Source organism: Bufo gargarizans, chromosome 1, assembly GCF_014858855.1.
Source record: "Bufo gargarizans isolate SCDJY-AF-19 chromosome 1, ASM1485885v1, whole genome shotgun sequence".
NCBI classification, from domain to species: Eukaryota; Metazoa; Chordata; class Amphibia; order Anura; family Bufonidae; genus Bufo; species Bufo gargarizans.
Genome location: NC_058080.1, coordinates 620,424,107 through 620,449,718, shown reverse-complemented (window position 1 = coordinate 620,449,718; position 25,612 = coordinate 620,424,107). Strand labels below are relative to the sequence as shown.

Here is a 25,612-nt window from a genome sequence, read left to right as displayed (position 1 = left end):
TAACAGATCCCACACTGCCACCCCGGTTCTCCCAGCCAGGTTCTATTTATTGGCTGCAGCGGTGATATCACAATGACAACACGTGACCACTGCAGCCAATCACTGGACTGTTCAGGAGGTCAGGTGTTTCCATCATGACTTCACCACAAATAGAGCTCAGACAGGAACCAGAGCAGAAGCACAGCTTCTGTCAGGTAAGTACTTACCACTTCTTTATAACAGGCGGATCCTGAAGGTTGTCCGTTTTCCTCCTGAAGCCTGTATTATTACAGAGCCGGCCTTTCCCTTTCTTCTACATGCTGCCTTTCATGCACACGTGAGGCTATGGTTGCTTATTGCACATCTGTTTCCTGGTTTGAATTATTTATTCCTGTCAAACCAAATGCCCCTATAATTCTGTTACGCCCGTACTAATCCAATATTTCATTGTCTTTGTTAAATAAAACAGAGCATACAATATTGTACAGAGCCTGAGAAAAAAAATACTCCTAATTACAATGCTATTGCCGTATTTAGTGACTCCAATTACGATGAGGTTTTAGCTTCACACAGACGCATGTACAGTAGAATGCACAAAATGCGCACTTTATAGTGGAGCCAGACCAGGAAAAAACAATAACCTTTACAATGCAAGCTCAGCCTGCTCAGTATGGACATATCCCCATGGACTAGAAACAAGCCGAGCCATGGAGACCTATTTGTCTTCACAGTGGAAAGCTGGTGGTCGTTGGTTTTATTTACCTGGGTAACAGTATAGTAGCTGTACACATTTAGGCCTCATGCACATGACCGTTGTTGTGTTCCGTTCCGCAAAATGGGGTTCCGTTGTTCAGTGATCAGTTTCTGTTTTTGTTTTCGTGTGTCTTCCTTTATTTTTGGAGGATCACCAGACACGAAGGAAAGTAAAAAAAAGTCTAAGTCAAGTTTGCCATGCAAATGATAGGAAAAAAACTGACGCGGATGTCAATCTTGTGTGCCTCCGCGTTTTTTCACGGACCCATTGACTTGAATGGGTTCGCGAACCGTTTTCCATGAAAAAAATAAGACAGGTTATATTTTTTGGGACGGATCACGGACGCGGATGACAAACGGTGCATTAGCCAAGTCAATCATGAAAATCATGAAAAACTGAACAACGGACATGGAATGAAACAACTGTCGTGTGCATGAGGACTTATGATAGGGAAAATCATACTATTTTATTTCTTAATGGGGATTTCCAAGTGTTTAATATTGATGACCTATGGCACTCACCATATGGTAAAATCTCCTCATGGTTACAGCAGGTATGGACAAAAACAAGGCGAAGGCCGTTTTGTGCTTCCTTGCACTTTGTCTTACATACACTTGTATCCACATCAGAATATCAATCTCATTGGTTACATACAACAAGCCAATATCAACTAAAAATTTCAAATATAAGACTATTCATAGATATAAGAGACAAAAAAAAAACAGTTTCACAGGGACAAGAATAATCTCAAACATTCACGTAATCAAAAAAATAGAGCCATCACTGAGGCCGAGCAGTACTAATGTCTGAGTCGGTACTATTCATTCAGCTTCCTTACAATACTAGCTGCTGAACTTTCATCAAAACTAAAAACAGCATGTGTCTGGCATCGCCATTATGATCCTATAGTTTTGAAGGACCATTCACTGAATAGGACCTGTCACGGATGAGGATGGGGGAAACCCTCAACCGTGCGATGTCAATAGGATAAGGGCAGCTGCTAGGCCAGGACAACAGGATCAGGGAGCAGGTCACCTCCTAGCGCGTCCCTAATTCTGACCCTGACTCCTAACCGTATGAATCAACCCAGATGGTAGTAGGGATCATACTCCAGAACTTAGGGTCCCTACTAGCCCTCAGGAACTCCCTGGACTAGGAGCAGGGTAAGACGACCTGTTCCTCCTAGACACGAATGAACAGGAGTCTCACTGGCCAAGGAGCAAGGAGCGGGGAAACATATACAGCATATGGATATGGCAGGTGAGTTAAACCAGTACTACACCTACCTGCCACAGACACGCTGACTGGAACCCGTGCACAAGTACTGATGTCCACACAAACATTAAGGACTCAGCACACACACAAATCACACAGGTACCCAGGACACCCATAGCTGCAAATATAAAGAGCATAAAAATATCTTCTTAACATCATAACATTTTATGACCACAAGGGTGGCCCTCACTGGATAGATGGCATATAAAGACCAGGAGGATGACTCCAGCCAAGCATAAAGCATGGCTGGAGTACCCCTCAGTTACAGGCGTCCAGCAGAAGCTAAATAGCCCAAGCAGCCACACACACACACACACACACTAGGAAAGGAGTTAACCCTTCCAACACCAGACAAGGAAAGTGTCACTTAAAGGGGAAGTGTACACACAACTAAATCCCGTGCACACCAAACATAGAAAGTGAACACATACAAACACGTTGCCAGGTGCAACCGCATGCCTTGATAGCGAGCCGCCTAGCAACCAGCTCAGGCTGCTACACTGCCAGTAACATCATGTTGCCAGCGGCAACCACACGTGAGACAACATACTAACTGCCCTCACCTGCGGTAGAGAACAAGCAGACCGCTGACAACTGCATGCGACACAAAGAGTCACGACCAAACACATAGTCGTGACAGGGCCAGGAAGCAAAATCAATTGTCTTCATATAAATAGGGGAAATAGTAAGCGACAGCGAAATAGGAGATTTGCTTTTTCATTCCAATGTAGTCCCATGGCGGAAATAATTAGAAGTGATCCGCAAAAATTGGCCTATAATGGAAAGATGATGCAACAGTGTCTGAAATTGCCAGCCGACAGGATATTCTTGTGACGCCACTTTCTCTGCAGCTGCCACGGGGTAACTGCAGCGAGCCCCTGTGGGAGCCAGTGTAGAGGATGGGAGAGGCAGTGGCCCTGATGAAGTGTAGTTGTAGCGCCCCTCTGGCATCCGTTGCGCTGAAAATTGTAGCATTGTAGAATGAGGCCAGAATTGAACGTAACAAAGTCCTTTTACTAAGTGCAATGCAGAACTTGAGAATTTAAATGGTAGTAGCAGGCTTTAGTGCAATTGTCTTCTGGCACCAGCTGAGGAAGTATGATGGCAGATTCAGGGCCGGCTGCAGGTTCATGTGGGCCCTTGGGTGATAAAGTCTCAGTGGACCCCGTTATGCAGTGATAAATCTCTGAGTACGGATAATATAGTAGATGTCTCCGGCAGTCCTATTTAACAGTACAGATAACACAGTGATGGCTGAGTACAGAAAATGTAGTAGTGTTACCTAAAGTCCTATATAAAACCACAGATAACACTACTGCTGATAATGTGGTAGTGTTACCTACAGTCCTATGTAAAACTACATATAACACCAGTGCTGATAATGTGGTAGTGTTACCTGCAGTCCTATGTAAAACCACAGATCACACTAATATTGATAATGTGGTAGTGTTACCTGCAGTCCTATGTAAAAACACAAATAACACTAGTGCTAGTTGTAGCAGGTCACTCTGCTGCCTCTAATTCCAAGACTCCACTTGAATCCTACTTCAGTTCTGGTGAGTTGGTGCTCTGGGAGCTGCTTCCTCACTCTCAGGAAGGAGAGGGTCCTCACACTTCCCCTCTCCACCTAACTCTCCTCTAGACTGACTCTCCCTAGCTCAGCCCCACCTAGGGGGGAGGAACGGATTGGTAAGTTCCATTCCTTTTACCAAACATACTCCATCTGCTGGTGAACCAAATGCATAACATCTCATTACAGTAACATTGCATAAGAAATATATAAAACATAAGTCAATAAGTACAAAATAGTAATACCCCCACTCTGGGGTATTACATAACTAAAACACCCCCGTTGCTCCTATAGGCTCAGTTGCATATATTAAAACATCATTTTCTCAGCAATGCAGGCACATATGAACATGGGACCAACACAGATGCCTTCAGCTGCCAAGTGCACATGTAACAGGTCAACCAGTTTTATAGGTAAAAATCTGCTGACCGATGCCCTGTAATTAATCAAACTCAGGCATTAGGACAACCTAATCTGGGTGCATTTTTAGATTAAATTAATGTCTGAGATTATTGATGCCCCTGTGAATCATGGAATTTTGTAGTCTCTTGTATCTTTAAATAGTCTTATATTTGAAAGATTTAGTTGATATAAGTGCAGAGGATGGGAGTGGTAGTGTTGTGTCCCAGTGTACTCCCAGGGGATCGGTGCAGTGGAAATGTAGTCAGAAGTGAAATTCTAAGGCCTCTTTCACACGGGCGTTGAGTGTGAGGGCCGGATAGGATGCGGATGCATTGCGGGAAAATGCGCAATGTTTTGCACACGCGTTAGAAAAATCTGCATGTTTGGTACCCAGACCCGAACCCTGACTTCTTCACAGAAGTTCGGGTTTGGTTTTGGTGTTCTGCAGATTTTATTATTTTCCCTTATAACATGGTTATAATGGAAAATAATAGCATTCTGAATACAGAATGCTTACTAAAATAGTGATGGAGGGGTTCAAATAAATAAACTCACCTTAATCCACTTGTTCGCGCAGCCCGGCTTCTCTTCTGTCTTCTTCTTTGAGGAAAAGGACCTGTGGTGACGTCACATGGTAGATTGACATGGTCACTACAAATAAATGATCCATCACCATACTTTTATATTTTGATAGTATGGGCATTTTTGCATGCGGCGATACCCATGATGTGCATTTTTTAAATAAAAAAAAATAATAATTATTCTCATTTTGGGGAAAGAAAGGTGATTTGAAATTTTATGGTTTTTTATTTTTATTTGTCAAAACTTTTATTTATTTATTTCCAATTTTTTTTTAGTTCTCAAAGTGAACTATAACAAGCAATCATTAGATAGCACTAGCTTTGGAGTCTAGAATGAATTTACTACTTTCCTACGGAGGCCTATTACAGACAAGGGCTCCATAGAAATGACTGTGCAGCAGCCTCCTGCCGCATACAAGCTCCGGCTCCTCTGGTCCCCATGCTGGGGAGCCAGAGCATCACCGGAAGCGCGTGCTTTCGTTTTTCAGCGAGCTCAGATGGTGTGGTCAGGTTTGACCAGGTCGTCTGAGGGGTTAAATGTCCACGATCGGTTGCAGACATGAGCCGCGGGTGTCTGCTGTAAGAAACAGCAGGCACCCGGTTGCTATGGCGCCCGCATGGCTCGGGAGCGGGTGTCATCTTTAAAGACCCAACATGTGATGTGATAGTAGGTCACATGTCAGGAAATGGTTAAATGGTAGATTGACACGTATAGGCAAAGGATACGCTTTAAACAGAAGTAAATATCAACCAACTTCAGTAATCCATTTATTTGTAGTAAAATCTAGGGGCACGGCCACACGTCAGGTTTCCTGATGCAGTTTTGGAAGCCAATACCAGGAGTGAAACCAAAAAGGAGAAGTCGTAGACTTTCTCTCCTTTTATAATCCACTTCTGATTTTGGCTTCCAAAACTGCATCCAGAAACCTGAACATGTGGCTGTACTGTAATTAGTCACATTTATCTGCTGCTTGTAACAAGGCTCATTTATTGAGTAGCCTTATACTGTAGATCAAAAATTCTATTCTGCCGGTTCACCGAATTTTTCTAAAAAAATTGGTTCCAACAAAATTTATTTGTGACGAATCGCATTAAAAACTGCTATTTCCTGGCTGCAGAGAACCTTTATAGTGGTGTAGAACACTGTGCCTTGCAGTAACACGCATAGGGAGTCTGCTGTGGTAGTGAAATAATAGTGTGAGTCAGTATGACATGCAAATAAATGTTGATGTCAGCCAGGCCGAAAGGCAAAATAGTGGCCCAGTCATGAAGTTGGGAGGGTGGGAACAGCACAGAGTGGCCCTGTGACAGAGTCTGGAGGTGACAGCAGCATCAGGAGGAGGCCACAGAGTGTCACAATGACAGTGTGGAGGTGGCAGCAGCAATATCAAGAGGCAACAGAGTGGCACAATGACAGAGTGTGGAGGTGGCGGCAGCAGCAGCATCAGGAGAAGGCCACAGAGTGGCACAATGACAGAGATAGTGGAGATGGCGGCAGCAGCATCAAAAGGAGGCCATAGGGTGGCACAATGAAAGTGTGGAGGTGGCAGCAGCATCAGGAGGTCATGGAGTGTCAACGTGACATAGTGTTGAGGTATCAGCAGCATCAGGAGACCACAGAGTGGCAAGGTGACATAGTGTGGAGGTGGCAGCAGCATCAGGAGACCACAGAGTGGCAAGATGACATAGTATGGAGGTGGCAGCAGCATCAGGAGACCACAGAGTGGCAAGGTGACATAGTGTGGAGGCGACAGCTGCATCAGGAGACCACAGAGACGCAAGTTGACATAATGAGGAGGTGGCAGCAGCATCAGGAGACCACAGAGTGAACGGGCGACAGAGTGGCAAGGTGGTTGGCAATACCAGTACCAGCTGAAAATGGTGGGTGAAAGAAGGAACACTTGGCATCAGATGTGTGGCATTAGGTACAGTAGGTGGCAGCATCAGAATAGTAGCTGAGGCAATTAGCCAGAAGAATCCGGTCTCTTATCAAAGCATTGCTGTGGTACCATGGATGAGCTAGTCTGATGCATCAGGCATTGGTGGGTGGTAATCCTGGCTGATCTACACCTGATTCATCTTGACAAAGGTCAGTCTTTCCACATTTTACATAGAAACCTAGAATGTGTCGGCAGATAAGAACCATTTGGCCCATCTAGTCTGCCCAATATACTGAATACTATGAATAGCCCCTGGCCCTATCTTATATGGCGGATGGCCTTATGCCTATCCCATGCATGCTTAAACTCCTTTACTGTATTTGCAGCTACCACTTCTGCAGGAAGGCTATTCCATGCATCCACTACTCTCTCAGTAAAGTAATACTTCCTGATATTACTTTTAAACCTTTGCCCCTCTAATTTAAAACTATGTCCTCTTGTAGCAGTTTTTCTTCTTTTAAATATTCTCTCCTTTTTTACCTTGTTGATTCCCTTTATGTATTTAAAAGTTTCTATCATATCCCCTCTGTCTCGTCTTTCTTCCAAGCTATACATGTTAAGGTCCTTTAATCTTTCATGGTAAGTTTATTCCTGCAATCCATGTACTAGTTTAGTAGCTCTTCTCTGAACTCTCTCCAAAGTCAATATCCTTCTGGAGATATGGTCTCCAGTACTGCACACATTTTCCTTTGTAAAAACTGAACAGAAGTATTCATTGAGTCAGTCAGCTAGCTCTTCTTCCATATACCTTCCTTCTTTTGTTTTTAATTTGGTAATTCCTTGTTTTAGTTTCCTTTTTTCATTTATGTATCTGAAGAATGTCTTATCGCCTTTTTTCACTGACTGAGCTAATTTCTCTTCTGCCTGTGCTTTAGAAGCTCCTTTTACTTGCTTGGCCTCTCTGCCTAATCTTATAAATTTGCCTGTCATCCTCTTTTTTTTATTTTTATAATTACTAAATGCTATCTTTTTATTTTTTTATGATTTTGGCCACTTCTGCTGAGTACCACAGTGGTCTCTTCAATTTTGATTTTACTGACAAGCCTAATGCAATTATCTGTTGCCTTCAATAGTGCCACTTTTAAGTAGTCCCATTTCTCCTGTACTCCATTGAAACTGTTCCAATCTGATAGGGCCTCGTATTTTGGGTGGACAAGCGAGTTCTTCTTGGGGTAACTAGGACTCTCACTGCACTAAACACCCGCTCTGAAGCCCCTCTACTGGCCGGGCATGACAGTTTTTCCAGGGCAAACTGACAGTTTTGGCCACAAATCCAGTTTGGCTGCCCAGTAGTCCAGCGAATCTTCAATGTGGGGTGACAGGGTGCTGTCCAAGTATGCCACCACCTGCTGGTTCACGTCCTGCTCCAGGACTAGCTGGTGCTGCTGCTGGGGAGTAGTTTCTTCACTAGGCGGTTGAAGAAAGCTGCTCATCAGTGACTCTAGACTCAAGTTGCTGCTGATGGAGCTGGAACTGCTCCTATCCCCCCACCCTGTCACAGCAGCCATGGCAGAGGAACATGACCGCAGAGGGCCCCCCGGTCAGACCTCAGCCCCCACAGGACTCATGTGGCTGTTAGATCTAGGTGCCATGTCTCCAGTCCCCTGAACAGCCAGATTTACCAGCATCTGTTCCAGGACATGAAGCAGTGGAATGACGTTCATCCCGTAGTCATGACGACTGACAAATAACGTGGCCTCCTCAAAGAGCCTGAGCAAACAGCAGGTGTCACGCATGAGCAGGGTCGGCGTTAGGGGGGGGCAAACTGGCCAACGTGGAAGGGGGTTCCCTGCTTCAGGCTCTTCAGCTGAACGTCCGCGGAAGCCAGCGGGCGTTCAGCACAAAAGCGCTCAGTGCAGAGACGCGGCCAGCTAGTCTGCGCAGCTGCCAGCCGCGATCCTTGTACTCGTCGCCTGCACACTGATGGAGGAAAGAGAGAACGTCATCCCCCTCTCCCACTGTGATGCAGCCACGGCCCGCCACTGCCACCAATGAAGTCGCACAGTGAAGAAAGAGGGAGAGAGCGTCCCTACCTCCCCCACTGTGATGCAGCAGCCGCTGCCACCAATGAAATAACAAGGGGAGGTGCCTCTGAAGCTGAAGCACCAATGAAAAAAGCTAATAATTAAAAGAGGAGGAGGCAGGGAATACAAACAAACCAAGGTCCTCTGCTGGCTGTTTCTGAGGTGAGGCAAGCCAGCCAGAGAGTGCCCAGTGAAGCAGCAGCATCTCCACAAGACCACAACCACCACAATTGCTATTTGCCAGTCCCAGTCATTAGCAGCCCGGGCCCCTGACCCCACAGGGTGTAACAGGACTCATAATCATCAGGTATCCCAGACTGTCCATACTGTACACAAATCATTAGCCTGCCTAAAAATAAAGGCAGGCAAAAACATAAGTACCAGATGGGCCAGCAACATTGGGGTTAATGTGACTTATTAACCCCAAAGTTGCCAATGCCATGTGTTGAAACATGATGGGGGGTCACTTATTTTTAATGTGAGGCACATGCTTTTCTCAGTTTGTCCCCATGTGCCCCACATTAAGGCCTCATGCACACGGCCGTGGCCCATATTGCGGACCCGCTGTTTGCACTCGGCTGGTGCCCGCATATTGCGGACCCACTGTTTGCGGGCCGTGGCCAGCAACGGCCGTGTACGTGAGACCTTAATAAGAGGCCGTAAATTGCAGCCCCAATTGCACGGAACGGCCGTATGCAAAAGGCCTAATACTAAGTGACTTCCAAGTACCTCCTAAAACAATGGGCAACATGGGGTTAATGTGAGTTACAAAATACAGATGAGTCTCTTACTATTAGGGCTCATTCAGACTGCTGTAGTGTTTTGTGGTCTGCAAAACACGGATACCGGCCATGTGTGTTCCGCATTTTGCAGACTGCTCACGGTCAGCACTATGATAGAAAATGCCTATTTTTGTCCGCAATTACGGACAAGAATAGGACCATGCGCTATCTTGTTTGCAGGGCTGCGAAACAGAACTACGGTGTGCTCTACACATCTTTTACGGCTCCATTTAAATGAGTGGATCCGCATCCGTTCTGCAAAATTGTGTTGAGCGAACTTGTGTTTCAAGTTCAGCGTACAAGGTTCAGGTTATCCAAGAATTCGTTATGGATTCTGCTACCACGGACCATACCTTATTGTCCGTGGTAGCGGAATCCATAGCGGAATTCTTAGATAACCTGAACCTTGTACGCCAAACTTTAAAACACAAGTTCGCTCATCCCTATCCGTGTGAATTCCTCATCTGTATGCCTGTCTGCGATCCCGCAAAAATATAGAATATATCCTATTCTTGGCCACATTACGTGTTCTGTTCCGCTAAATGCAGAATGGACATGACCAGTATCTGTGTTTTGCAGATCTACCTTTTTTGGACAGCAAAACAGGCTAGGGTTGTGTGCATGAGCACTAATGCCTGAGTCACACATCAGTGTTCGGTCAGTGATTTCCATCTGTGATTTAGAGCTAAAACCAGGTGCTGCTCTAAACACAGAACAGGTGCAGATCTTTCCCTTATACCGTGTATCTGTGGAGGCTCCAATCCTGGTTTTGGCTCCCAGTCACTGATGGAAATCACTGACCAAACACTGACGTGTGAATGAGGCTTTAGAGTGAGGACACATGGAGTGGTAATTTGGGGCAGCAAAACTGCTCCATCCTGGTTAGTCCGGGTTAACACATCACCGTGCATTAGTCCCTTCTTTTCATCTGTCAGAAGAACAGAAAAATAAAGGAAGAGCGAATCTTGTATTTTAAGCATCCTTTATGCACATTTGACTGCCATTTTTCGCTATTTCCATACCATCTGAGGTCCTTGGTTTTAGACTGCGTGCAAGAGTCCTTTTTTCCCTTTAAAATAATGGATCTCAGACAGAAAAACACTGATGCATAACTGATTCTATTTTAAAATACAGGATCTGTTTTTCCTTTATTTTTCTGTTCTTTTGATGCATAAAAAGAAGGGACTAATAAACGGTGATATGAACAAGGCCTTATGTTCCTCATGGTTCTACTCTGTCTCTGGATTTTGCCTCAAAAGGTATGGAGTTGTTTGATTTTAAACCCATTGGCGACATACGACGTACTAGTACATCACAGCAGGATCTGACTTCCCGCAAACTGATGCACTAGTACGTCATGATGATTGGGCGGGCACTGGAGCTGTGCGAGCCAGATCAATGCAGGGGTCCAGCTGTATCTGCCGATGCCAGTGGATTAACCCCTTATATACCACAATCAACACTGACCACGGCATATAAGAGGATGGCAGAGAGGGAGGGCACCCTCTGCCTCTCCATCAGTCCCCACACTGCGGTGACAGGGGGCCAATGGCAGTCATGGTAATGCCAGGAAGCCTGGCTGTGTATCACAGGCACACTGTCAGTGTGAAACTGACAGTTTTAATGTAGTACAATACAGCATGTATAGTACCACACTGAAACAAGGATCAGACCCTGAAATATTGAAGTCCTTGTACTGGGACAAAAATAAAAAGTGAAAAAACAAAAACAAAAAAATAAACAAAGAAAATGTTTTATAAAAAATAAAATGTAAGTAAAAAAAAGTGCATCTTTCACTTCATCAAGCGATTTTTAATAAAAAAAGTTTCGAAATCTTGATGAAAAATGACCTAACCAGGTGACGCCAAAAACTGAAGACACAAGAACATGATTTTCTTTTCAAAAATGCTTTTTCTTGTGTAAAACAAAAATTAATATTATATAAAAAAAAAAACATATTAGGTATCGCTACCACTGTAACGACCAGCTCTATATAAATATCACATGACCTACCCCCTCACGTGGACGCCATAAAAAATAGATAAAATAAAAACTGTGCCAAAAAAGTATAATATTAAACAAACAAAAACTCCTATGTACCAGAGATTAGTACGAATAAAAATGTTGAAAGTTGTCTCCTCTGACAACTGGGGTTCAAGTCCAAAAGGTGCTTTATTTTGGCACTTCAGCACCATCACACACATAAACATTGAAAATAAACACCTGCCAGTCTGGGCTCTACCTAATACACGTGTTGTCTCTACCTCACCTATAGAGTGCCGTTCACACATGTCAATAGAGCCAGCTTCCTCAGCCATATACGGTCCAGCGGCCTCCAGGCTGTGACCACGCCAGCACCCTGGGGGAGATGGTCCAGAAGTCCTCCGACTCTGACCGTGCGACCCTCTTTCCGTAGGCGTCGCTGGGGCCCCCCCAAACTTCAGACTTTGCAAAGCCTCGTGGCCCCTCAGCCCTCCTGGCGGAGACCACACAGAGCCTCTGAGGCTTCCTCAGCCTGTCTTCCCCCAAGTCATACACAGAGGGTTGTTTTATCTGTCCTTGATGACAGCAGCAGGCCTCACCAGCGATCACCTCCGGCAAAAGACAATACATGTAGTGGAAGGGTGTGGACTGGCAGATCCCACTACCAAACCTATCCCCCAGTCCACATTAAATCCAGCCCAGAACAACATCTAGACAAAACTGTCTCGACAAACTACACTTTGCTGAAACCACTGCAGCTCTCTGGATTTCAGTTATCTCACCCAGCTGAGGTATCTGGGTGGGATATACAAGCCTTCCAGCACTTATACTGTACACATCACCACAATATATACATATAGATAGGTAGATAGATAGATAGATAGATAGACAGATATGTAAATATATATTAGACTGTAACATTATGTGGTCTTCGCTTTGTGGCTGAGTTGCTGTGGTTCCTTCCACTTTTCAATAATACTTCTCGCAGTTAATGGTGCAATATCAAAGAGGGAAGACATTAAAAGAACTATTTAAAGTACAACACAGGATCCTTGAGCTTTTTAAAAGGAGCCATTTTCTCACAGATGTTTGAACAGGCAGACGGCATGGTGACAGGCTTCTCATATATTGAAAGCTCTTGTGAGCAGGGCCCTAACGCCTATAATTTAAAATGTTTAATTTTTTTTACTATGTTTATCTGTATCTATATGTTGGTGTTATATAGATAAAGATCATTATTATAATATATACAGTGATCAGTAATTACATTAGAATTCTCATTATTTTATTGCTATGACGAGCAAGAAACGACCCGAAATTTGGTAGTATGAAGCGCTCTTATCTAAGTGGTTATCAAAAACGAAAAAGAGCAGAAGGAAAAAAGCCAGATGTTGGACTATTATCCGCAACGTTCTTCACATCACAGGACGAATTAAGCCAAGGGGAAGTTCTACTTCTGGTGATGTCACCGGACGACCACCATTATCTGTTTCTGTGGTAACTGCCAAGCCCATGCCAGCTATAGAAAAGACACAACATATGGAATCGACTACCTGGGAAGAATCTGGGGAAGCTACAGAACCTGTTACTTTGCTGAGCACTGATTTACCCATGGAAACTGTCGATATTACTAAAAGTTTATCCGATGACCCAGCATCATGGCCTACAACAATTTCTGATGCTAAAGATGTGAGTTAGTAAAAAGAGGACCCAAGCAAATTCTGAATATGGTATTCCCACAGGATAAGTAAAAAATTCCAAGACAATTTACAACTGAAAATTATTTTACTCAAGTGAGGAATGGAGACAAAGTTTTACGCACTTGGCTGGTGTATTCTGTGCAGGCAGATAAAGTATTTTGGTTTCGCTGTACGTTATTTGGAAAATAGGACAAAGACGGATTTAACAAGTGGAAGCATATCCATAGTCATCTGAAGGAACACGAATATTCAGCTCCACATGAGCAGTGCATGCAAGACTGGCATAACTTGAAAAGGGGTATTTGTGTGCAAAAACACTATTGACAGTGCCAACATGCAGCATGTTGAAATAGAAAAAACATACTGGAGATCTATCCTCGGCAGAGTCATCCACATTATCTGCTATTTAGCTGAACGCCACTTCGCTTTACGTGGAAGTACAGATAAATTGTACCATCCTAGTAATGGAAGTTTTCATGGTCAAGTGGAATTTCTTGCAAGATATGATCCAACAATGAATGAGCATGTGAGAATAACCCATTTAAAGATGATCATTGCACTTGAGCATGTTGTTTTCTTCTTCTTGTCCTGATTTTTATTTATGTTAAAAGGGTATATTCTTACCTTATACATATATGGAATATCCACAAGATATGCTACAAATGTGTGATAGACGCATGCTCCACCTCTGAGACCCACTTATCTCTGGAGTTGGGACCTGCATCTATTAGGCTTATTGCACGCGAACGCGAGCCCCCCCCGTTGCCGTATTGCGGACCGCATTTGCGGATCCGCAATACACGGGCACCGTTCCGTGTGCATTTCGCATCATGGATGTGGACCCATTCACTTCAATGGGTCCGCAAATCCGGAGATGCGGAATGGTGCGGAACGGAAGCACGGAACGGAACCCTACGGAAGCACTACGGAATGCTTCCGTGGGGTTTCATCCCATACTTCCATTACGCAAAAAGATAGGACATGTCCTATCTTTTTGCGGAACGGCCGGATCACAGACCCATTAAAGTGAATGGGTCCGCCATCCGCTGCCCCACGGTGGGTGTTCATGCATTTCGGCCCGCAGCGCGGCCACGGATGCGCACGTTCGTGTGCAAGAGGCCTTAGACATATACTGTATAACCTGTGGATATGCTGTATATATCTAAACGGGATTACCACTTTAAGATGTGCTCATTTATTTTATTATTAGTTTAGTAAACTGTGAAGTTACCTAAATTGTTCTAGTATTATTCATACTGACATGGTTTAATAAGTTCCCATTATTAATGGTTTAATCAGCACTTTCTGATTTCTGTGCATCCATAGATGGAATATCAAATGATCTTATACATACTATTTCTACAAGTAAACAACTAAATGACAAGACTACAATCACAAGATACTGCTTGTTAGTATTATGTGTAGAATAAACTTAGGATTCAACATTGAATGTTGTAGTTATATATTTCAATTCAATTTGGTGCATTTAAGGCTACTTTCACACTTGCGTTCGCAATTCCGCTCGTGAGCGCCGTTTGAAGGAGCTCACGAGCGGACGCGAACGCCTCCGTCCAGCCCTGATGCAGTCTGAATGGAGCGGATCCGCTCAGACTGCATCAGTCTGGCGGCGTTCAGCCTCCGCTCCGCTCGCCTCCGCGCGGACAGGCGGACAGCTGAACGCTGCTTGCAGCGTTCAGCTGTCCGCCTGGCCGTGCGGAGGCGTGCGGATCCGTTCAGACTTACAATGTAAGTCAATGGGAACGGATCCGCTTGAAGATGAGCCCATATGGCTCAATCTTCAAGCGGATCCGTCCCCCATTGACTTTACATTGAAAGTCTGAACGGATCCGCTCAGGCTACTTGCGAACTTAGAAATTTTTCTAAGTTATTAATGCAGACGGATCCGTACTGAACGGAGCCTCCGTCTGCATTAATATGATCGGATCCGTTCAGAACGGATCCGATCAAGCGCAAGTGTGAAAGTAGCCTAATATAGTTAAATAAACACACATTCACATATTTGTTTTCATTTACGGAATCAACGTAATGTGACTGTGTTACAAGATTTGGAGGCCCCACTTTTGATTTTGTCCAGGGCCACATATTGTCTAAAACCGGCCCTGCGCATGAGCTGCCACTGGCTGAAATCGAAGTTGCGCAGGACAGTACTCCTGTCCGCTTTGATCATCAAAAAATCGTTTATGGCCTTTCTCTGTTCGTATGGTCGGTCCAACCTATGGAGGGTGGAAACGTCGCATATCAGCCTATGTTGGGGGATGCCGTTCTGCCACTGCAGCTCAAGGAGGGTGTGCTTTGCAGTGTACGAGTGGCTGAAGTGCATGCAAAGCTCCCTGGCCATTTTTTGGATGTCTTGCAGATGGGTGGAAGACTTCAGGAACCGCTTGACAACCAGATTGAAGACGTGTGCCATGCAGGGTGCATGGCTCAGCCCTCCTTGTCGCAGCACCGACACCATATTCTTCCCGTTGTTGGTCACCATGGTTCCAATTTTGAGTTGTCACGGAGAAAGCCAGGATTCAATTTCTTCATGAAGGACACAGAGCAGTTCCTCCCTTGTGTGACTCCATTAGCCCAGGCAAACCAGGTGCAGAACAGCATGAGACCGCCGTGCCCTGCACATGTGGTATGCTGGAGGGGCACTCTGAATTGTTCCCGCAGTGGAGGCTGAGGACACGGTGGAGGATGAGGAGGCGGGGCGGACAATGTTACAGGACCAACGTTGTGAGAACGTGGAGGCGGAAGTGGCGTCACCTGGCCAAGTTGCTGGTGAGGCTGTGCAGGAACCACATTCACCCAGTGGGCCATAAAGGACATGTATTGTTCCTGAACGTAGTTACAGCTCCACATGTCGGCTTTGCCATGCACTTTGGCAGACACCGAGAGGCTCAAGGACTGGCCCACCTTCTGTTCTACATACAGTACGTGTGCAGGGCTGGTACTGCCTTTTTGGCAAAGAAATGACAGCTTTGATCTCTCCACCTCTGCTCGGCACAAGCCATCAGTTCTCTGAAAGGTGCAGAGTCAACCACTTGGAAAGGGAGGAACGGCAGCAACAGCAACTTGGCCAGGAGCACATTCAGCTTCTGCGCCATTGGATGAGTGCACGCATACTGTTGTCTCTTGTCTCTATAACTGCACCGCTGAACGACAAATAATATATATTTTTTTGCCACTAATACACGCCAAAAAGGGTTTTAGAACATATAACTAAACCACTGAACGGCAAATAATATATATTTTTTTGCCACTAATACACGTCAAAAAGGGTTTTAGAACATATAACTGCACCGCTGAACAGCAAATATATTTTTTTTTGCCACTAATACACGCCAAAAAGGGTTTTAGAACATATAACTAAACCACTGAATGGCAAATAATATATATATATTTTTTGCCACTAATACACGCCAAAAAGGGTTTTAGAATATATAATTGCACCACTGAATAGCAAATATATTTTTTTTTTACACTAATACATGCCAAAAAGGGCTGTAATTTGCTCACTTCACCACACAACGGCAAATACTTTTTTGGTGTGCCACTAATACACGCAAAAAAGGGCTTTAGAACATGTAACTGCACTGCTGAATGGCAAATAATATATATTTTTGTGCCACTAATACATGCCAAAAAGGGCTGTCATTTTCTCACTTCGCCACACAACAGCTAATAAGACCTTTTTTCCCACTAATATAAGCCAAAAAATGCTTTAGAGCATACAGTATAACTGCACCCCACAAGGGCAAATAAGACGTAGAAATATTTCCTGTTACTGGCACATGATTGGGGGCACTTGTTACTGGCACATGATTGGGGGCAGGCACTATGGGGGCATCTACTGAGGCCTCAAAGAAGGGGTATTTTATATGGGGGAAAGGGGGAGAGGAACACTATGGGGGCTTCTACTGAGGCCACAAAGAAGGGGTATTTTATATGGGGGGCTCTGTATAAGGGCATTTTATACTGGGGCACATTATGGTGGGTACTATGGGGAAGGGGAGAGAGGAGTACTATGGGCTCATCTGAGGGGGGCACTAAGAAGGGGTATTTTATACTTGCAAATTATGGGGGACACTGAGGGCATCTACTGGGGCACTATATATGGGGCATTTTATACTGGTACATCATGTTGGGCACTAGGAAGAAGGGGGGAGAGAAGCACTATGAAGCCATTTACTAGGGGCACTATATAGTGGTATTTTATACTGGCACATTATGGAGGCACTATGGGGACATTAGCTCAACTGGGGGCATTAAAAAGCGGTATTTTTTGCACTGGCACATTATAAGGAGAATTATTACTACTGGGGGGCATTATGATGGGCTTTATTACTACTGGCGGTCTATGGGGATATTATGAGAGCATTATTACTTCTGGGGCACAGTGGGGACATGTTGGGGGGCACTGTAGGAGCCCTATTACTACCACGTGTGCTCTAGAATTATGCCTATTAGTGAGACTTTTGGGAGCACTATTACTGTGGAGGCACATTGGCACAGTATCGGCTTAACACAATTATTTTTGGGGGACGTTATGTTTACACTATTAGTGTCAGGGGCACTTTTTGCTGGCCGCGGTTATTTTAGGGCACTGTGTGCCAATAATTATTGAAGGGCATTATTTGCATGGTACTACTATTATCAGGGGGTTTATCTGTTTTTGCAGTATAGTATTGGGGAGCACAGTGGCACAGTATTGGGGGTGGTAGAATGATTTGTCCAGAACATGGGAGGATGATGGAAAAGTAGTAAAGTAGTAAACTGCAGAGATGAGAAATGGCTGAAAAATGGTGTGAAGGTCTGAAAGGAGAAGATGAAGAAAGAGAACATCTACATCAAAGAGACATCACTGGATGTAAGAGGTACAGTATGTGGCGCTGTATTACCCTGTATGTAGCTGTGGATGGAGGGGTTAGTAGTACAGTACTATCTGCACATTGTAAAAATAAAAAAAGTAATCTGCAAAATACTATATATTTGTGTCAGAAGTTCTGCTTTTTTAATTTTTTTAATAATGATACAGCCATTTTATTTGATACTTTTGTGCTGATTCATTTTTTTCTTCTCTATATTAAGGGACACTATAGTCACCAGAACCACAACAGCTAAATGTAGTAGTTCTGGTGTCTATAGCCTGTCTCTGCAAGCTTATTTACATTACTGCCAAGGAACACCTCTAGTGGCCACTCATCATTATTAAAGTTTACTACTCTACGAAGTGTGTGGATTTTTTGTGTGTGTGTGTTGTGGTGGAGGGCGTGATTGCCTGCTAAGGTGTGGGAAGGCGGGATCCAGGGGGCCCAAGTAAATTATTGCCCAGGGTCCAATCAATATTAAAGACTGCCCTGCCTGAATGTATTAGCTCAGATCTGTTACTAGCTGTACAATGCTAATTGCACACATATCTAATGTTGCTTTAGCCTCCCACTATGTCTTTGATCTTAATTTGTTTTTAATCATTTATCTCCTTAGTGTTAGAAGGAGGCTTTGAAGTCTTCCGATAACTGAAGGATTATAATTTATATTGATTTCACCCTTTTCTGCCATAGTATGTTTAATTTGTAGAGGCTACAGTATGTTAAAAGGGTCAATGGAAATTATAATCTTATCTGATTTATTATTTATTATTACAGTTATTCATATTTCTCCCGGGTTAGCCACGAATATTAATGGAACACTTTCCTTTTACTCAGATTTACAGCCTGGCAGTTTTAGCATTTTTGATCATTACAATTATTCCAGATTTCCTTTTGGCTTCTGAGACCCCTGGATTGTGTTAAAGTGACCCTTCAGGTTACCCTGTTACTAATGCTCTTTCTTCTCAGTCTGTGTGTAGCAGTTACTTGATGGTCATTCCGCCATTGCCAGGGCCGTCTTTAATATTGATTGGACCCTGGGCAAAAATTTACTTGGGCCCCCTGGATCCTGCCTTCCCACACCTTAGCAGGCAATCACAGCCTCCACCACAACACACACAAAATCCACACAACTGGTAGAGTACAGTGATATAAATACTTCCAGTTCTATAGACTCCAGCGGCTCAGGATCAGTGCTCTGGGCAGCTGGGCTCAGGCTGGAAGTGGGCACCGCTCTGCAGGAAGGAGACCGGGGCTCGGCTCACACTAGTGTTACAGTGCACCCCAGCACCCCACAGTATGCAGTATAGCACCCTATAGTATACAGTAGTGTTTCTCACGAATATTCGATTTGCGAATTTTAATCGCGAATATCGGCACTTCGCGAATTCGCAAATATTTCGAATATCGCAAAATATATTCGTAATTGCGAATATTTGATTTTTGTGGAAATACCAGTTCATGCAAATTTTTATGCGAAAATAATTTGTATGCGAATTTTATGCGAATTTTTGCAATAAAAAAAATAATGCCTGAGGATCATGAATTCGCGAATATATGCCGAATATTCGCCCAAATATTTGCGAAATATTGCGAATTCGAATATTGCCCCTGCCGCTCATCACTAGTATACAGCACCACACAGTATGCAGTATAGCACCCCACACTATACAGTACCCCACAGTATATAGTAGAGCAGTATAGCAGCCCACAGTATACAGCACCCCACAGTATACAACACCTCACAGTATACAGTAGAGCAGTATAGCACCTCGCTGTATACAGCACCACACACTATACAGTACAGCAGTATAGCACTCTACACTATACAGCACCCACAGTATACAGCCCCCCACAGTATACAGTACAGCAGTATAGCACTCCACAATATACAGCACCCAGAGTATACAGTATACAGGCCCCCCACACTATATACAGGCCCCCCACACTATATACAGGCCCCCACACTATATACAGGCCCCCCACATTATATACATGCCCCACACAGTATACAGGCCCCACACAGTATACAGGCCCCCACACAGTATACAGGCCCCCACACAGTATACAGTCCCCCACAGTATACAGTCCTACACAGTATACAGCCCCCCACAGTATACAGGCCCCCACACAGTATACAGCCCCCCACAGTATACAGTCCTACACAGTATACAGCCCCCCCACAGTATACAGGCCCCCACACAGTATACAGCACCCCACTGTACAGTAGTTTACAGTATATTAGCATAACAGCCCCTGTCACCTTTTTCTTATGTAATCTTCACAAAAAAAGCTCCAAACTTCTACAGCAACACTCCTGGTAGGACCTGTGATGACCTCATAGCAATGTGACCAGTAACATTGCTAGGTTACTGGTCACATGGTGATGATGTCATTAAGGTCCTAGATCACATTCACAGCTCTAACAGTACGATGCCTGGACTCAGTGTCGGCAGGCATGGCATGGCAGCACCCCCTGTGTAGCTGACAGCCTGACACCCGGGGCAGTGGCTAGCAGGGCTCAAGAGGCAGCTGCCTTGGGCCCCCAGCAACTGGGCCCGGGGGCAGCTGACCGTTTTGCCCCTTGGTAAAGACAGCCCTGGCCATTGCTGTAGTACAGTATAAATCAGATCTCCACACTGTGACAGATTTGTGATAGACGTGTTTATACACAGCAGCCAATCTGAAGAGGCAGTGCTGCAGGGTGAGGGAGAGAGTGGCAGACTGAACCAATGATGAGACAGGGGGTGTGTCTCAGACTTGCCCAGACTCCCTGTAGACACTGCAGCTAAGGTAGAGTCATCAAAGGAGCTGAGCTAAAAAGCAGCCAAGGTACAACCAGTGAGGAGAATAAATAGCAGGTAATCATCCCCTATAGATTCTGACTTATATGTAGTTTTGGAGTTCATGAACGGACAGTTGCTTTAAATGGTCATCAATTCTCTTGAGTGGGTTTACATTTTTGGTATACTGCTACTCTTACATTTTCTTAAATTTTGTTAAAGGTGTTTTCCCATCTCAGACATATTGCTAAGATATGCCCCCATTGTCTGATAGGTGTGCATCCCACTTCTGGGACCCGCACCTACAACGATTATGGAGCCCCAAAAATTGCGGAGGGTGTACTGCACATGCGCAGCTGCCCTCCATTCATTTCTATGGGGCCGCCACTGGCTCGGCTATTTCCATCGGTCCCATAGAAATGAATAGGAGCAGTGGCCGCGCAAGTGCAGTGTGCTCCCATTCACTACTATGGGGAGAGCGCTTGGTGGTGGCTGGACCCGGGGACCTCCAGCAACCACCTTCCCCGCTCCGTTCTCAGTGTACCTCACAGCACCTATTAGACACTGGGAACATATCCTAGCAATATGCCCCCATTGTCTTAGATGGGAATACCCCTTTAAGGACTCCAATATCCCAGGATAAAAAAAATCAATCCAATCTTGCGTTAAGAAAAGTATTTTCTAAACTTTGCTTTTTTGTTGTAACAAAGGAGCCTTTGAGTGATGGATGGTGTCTATCATAGCCACCCAGTAAAAAAAGAGTATGCTTAACATGTATATATACACACACCTAAAGAATTATTAGGAACACCTGTTCTATTTCTCATTAATGCGATTATCTAGTCAACCAATCACATGGCAGTTGCTTCAATGCATGTAGGGTTGTGGTCCTGGTCAAGACAATCTCCTGAACTCCAAACTGAATGTTAGAATGGGAAAGAAAGGTGGGCTACAACAGCAGAAGACCCCACCGGGTACCACTCATCTCCACTGCAAATAGGAAAAAGAGGCTACAATTTGCACGAGCTCACCAAAATTGGACTGTTGAAGACTGGAAAAATGTTGCCTGGTCTGATGAGTCTCGATTTCTGTTGAGACATTCAAATGGTAGAGACCGAATTTGGCGTAAACAGAATGAGAACATGTATCCATCATGCCTTGTTACCACTGTGCAGGCTGTTGGTGGTGGTGTAATGGTGTGAGGGATGTTTTCTGGGCACACTTTAGGCCCCTTAGTGCCAATTGGCGATCGTTTAAATGCCACAGGCTACCTGAGCATTGTTTCTGACCATGTCCATCCCTTCATGACCACCATGTACCCATCCTCTGATGGCTACTTCCAGCAGGATAATGCATCATGTCACAAAGCTCGAATCATTTCAAATTGGTTTCTTGAACATGACAATAAGTTCACTGTACTAAAATGGCCCCCACAGTCACCAGATCTCAACCCAATAGAGCATCTTTGGGATGTGGTGGAACGGGAGCTTCGTGCCCTGGATGTGCATCCCTCAAATCTCCATCAACTGCAAGATGCTATCCTATCAATATGGGCCAACATTTCTAAAGAATGCTATCAGCACCTTGTTGAATCAATGCCACGTAGAATTAAGACAGTTCTGAAGGCAAAAGGGGGTCCAACACCGTATTAGTATGGTGTTCCTAATAATTCTTTAGGTGAGTGTATATATTTTAACATGGGAGCCTATGGTGACAGATGCCATCCATCAAATGTATATTTTATTTACATATCGCACCATACATTTCAGCATATGTCGATTTAAAGGAGGATACGTCTTTATGCCTGCCCATAGTTTCGGTGACATCATCTTTGCTGAGGGTTTCAGCAGTTGTACCTATGGTGTTTAGATGATTGCTAAGAATGCTCCGTTTTTACTAGGAGAGGGGTTGTACTGTTGGGATGTCCCAAATAAAATGTATATGTTACAGATTTATCAATTAAGGGCTAAAAGGACGACCATTTTGCAGCCTACATTTTGAACATCACTAATTTAAAAGGCTGGGAAGAACAGAATTAAAAGGAAGATATTTGATGGGCATGGTTCATTTTGTGTTGTAAGCACAGCACGGACAGTGGCGGAGGTACGAGTAGAATGGACGCAGTATTATCTGTGCACAATATAAGCAATTGTCTTTATGGTATGACTATCACTACATATGTGCAGTTTGATCTGTATATCTAATACTGGGCTCATAGACTGATATGGACCCACAGTGAAGTCAAGGTATGTTCCCTTTACTTGATGTTTTACAGAGGTAGTCCTCCTTAGACTAAGTGCACACTGCACCTCTGCACTTAACCTTATGTACAGTCATGTGAAAAAATTAGGACACCCTTTGAAAGCATGTGGTTTTTTGTAACATTTTTAATAAAAGGTTATTTCATCTCCGTTTCAACAATACAGAGAGATTAAAGTAATCCGACTAAACAAAGAAAACTGAAGAAAAGTCTTTTCAAGATCTTCTGTAAATGTCATTCTACAAAAATGCCTATTCTAACTGAGGAAAAAGATAGGACACCCTTGCCCCTAATAGCGAGTGTTACCTCCTTTGGCTGAAATAACTGCAGTGAGACGGTTCTTGTAGCCATCTACCAGTCTTCGACATCGGTCTGAGGAAATTTTACCCCACTCCTCAATGCAGAACTTTTTCAGCTGTGAGATGTTTGAGAGGTTTCTTGCACGTACAGCCCTTTTCAAGTCACCCCACAGCATCTCAATGGGATTCAAATCTGGACTTTGACTTGGCCATTCCAGGACTCTCCATTTCTTCTTTTTCAGCCAATCTTTTGTTGATTTACTAGTATGTTTTGGGTCATTGTCATGTTGCATGGTCCAGTTCCGCTTCAGCTTTAATTTTCTAACTGATGGTCTCACATGTTCTTCAAGCACCTTCTGATACACAGTAGAATTCATCGTGGATTCTATGATGGTGAGCTGACCAGGTCCTGCTGCAGCAAAGCAGCCCCAAACCATGACACTTCCACCTCCATGCTTCACAGTTGGTATGAGGTTCTTTTCTTGGAATGCTGTGTTTGGTTTACGCCAAACATGTCCTCTGCTGTTGTGTCCAAATAATTCAATTTTGGACTCATCTGTCCAAAGAACATTATTCCAGAAGTCCTGGTCTTTGTCAACTTTATCTCTGGCAAATGTCAGTCTGGCCTCGATGTTTCTCTTGGAAAGCAAAGGTTTCCTCCTTGCACACCTCCCATGCAAGTTAAACTTGTACAGTCTCTTTCTGATTGTAGAGGCATATACTTCTACATCAACAGTAGCCAGAGCCTGCTGTAGTTCTCGAGATGACACTTTAGGGTTTTTGGAGACCTCTTTTAGCATCTTGCGGTCTGCTCTTGGGGTGAACTTGCTGGGGCGACCAGTCCTGGGCATGTTGGCAGTTGTTTTGAAAGCCCTCCACTTGTAGACTATCTTCCGGACAGTGGAATGGCTGATTTCAAAATCTTTTGAGATCTTTTTAAATCCCTTCCCAGACTCATAGGCTGCTACAATCTTTTTTCTGAAGTCCTCTGACAGCTCTTTTGCTCTCACCATGGTGCTCACTCTCACTTCAACAGTCAGGAGCACACCAAACTAAATGTCTGAGGTTTAAATAGGGCAAGCCTCATTCAACATGCAGAGTAACGATCTACTAATTATGTGCACCTGGTGTGATATACCTGTGTGAGATCTGAGCCAATTTAAGAGGGAATACATGTGAGGGTGTCCTATCTTTTTCCTCAGTTAGAATAGGCATTTTTGTAGAATGACATTTTCAGAAGATCTTGAAAAGACTTTTCTTCAGTTTTCTTTGTTTAGTTGGATTACTTTAATCTCTCTGTATTGTTGAAACGGAGATGAAATAACCTTTTATTAAAAATGTTACAAAAAACCACATGCTTTCAAAGGGTGTCCTAATTTTTTCACATGACTGTATATGCCAGGATATGAGGTTTCCATAGGCCCCATTCACCAGAGGGAGACCATAGCCTCCCTATGGCCTCTGTCCACCCAGTATGCATCGGCAGATCATTTGTTTAACTGTATGGTAAAACACAGCAGACTGCATTTTCCTGTACAGGGAGCAACTGAAAAAAATGAGCACCATGCTGTATACTTTAAAAAAAAAAAGGGATGCTGAGGGTGCAGCTGTCTGGCATCCATCACAGGCAGCGGCGGACTGGGAACTTAAAGTGGCCCTGGAAAAAATACTAAAATTGGCCCCCGTTTTGTAGTTGGGTCCAAATTGATGGAAGACAGGGCCAGCAATAGCATATTGTGGCACATTATACCACCCCAACAGAGCCAAATGCCACAGTCCATCATAAAATGCAGCCCCAAAAACTTCCACTGGCCAGCCATGAGGAGGGCCCAGACGGCCCCCTGGGCATCGGCCCACCTGGAAATTTCCCTGTAAGGTCTATGGCCAATCCACCCCTGATCACAGGCCTCCTTCTGAGACATATGCATCCTTATATGCCCAGTGGTATGCTCAAACACAGGGGGGCACTTGACCACTGCAGCCAATAGCTGGAGATAAAGAGATGACTGTGGATGAAAAGAGACTGAATTTAGCGGCGGGGACGAGGTAAGTATGATCACCACTGTGTGGTATAATGTTGGATAACCCATTAAAGCAGTAGCATATTTTGCAATAGAAGTGCTCTTTATGCCAACTATTATAGTAAATTATTTCATTTGAATGTATTTCCCTTCTATTCCAGCTCCAGAAATTCTCAGAGGGTGTGCCTATGGACCGGAGGTGGACATGTGGTCAGTGGGTATTATCACCTATATATTGTAAGTACTTACTACTCATATTTTTATGTTTATTGATTGAAAAATAGTATACTGGCATATGACGTTATGAAACAAAATGGAGATTTAATTTTTGTGATATCAAAACTGAATAATAAAGAAGTGGATGAGATAATATGAATATAGT

At 44.1% G+C, this 25,612-nt stretch overlaps 1 protein-coding gene across 1 annotated transcript in view; it reads left to right on the top strand.

Moving 5' to 3' along the window:
- Positions 1-25,612, top strand: part of CAMK4 (calcium/calmodulin dependent protein kinase IV) — a 274,385-nt gene that overhangs the window by 216,245 nt on the left and 32,528 nt on the right. Inside the window, exon 8 of the mRNA XM_044291226.1 lies at positions 25,392-25,467. Coding sequence (XP_044147161.1) covers positions 25,392-25,467 — 76 coding nt within the window. The remainder of the gene's footprint in view (positions 1-25,391; positions 25,468-25,612) is intronic.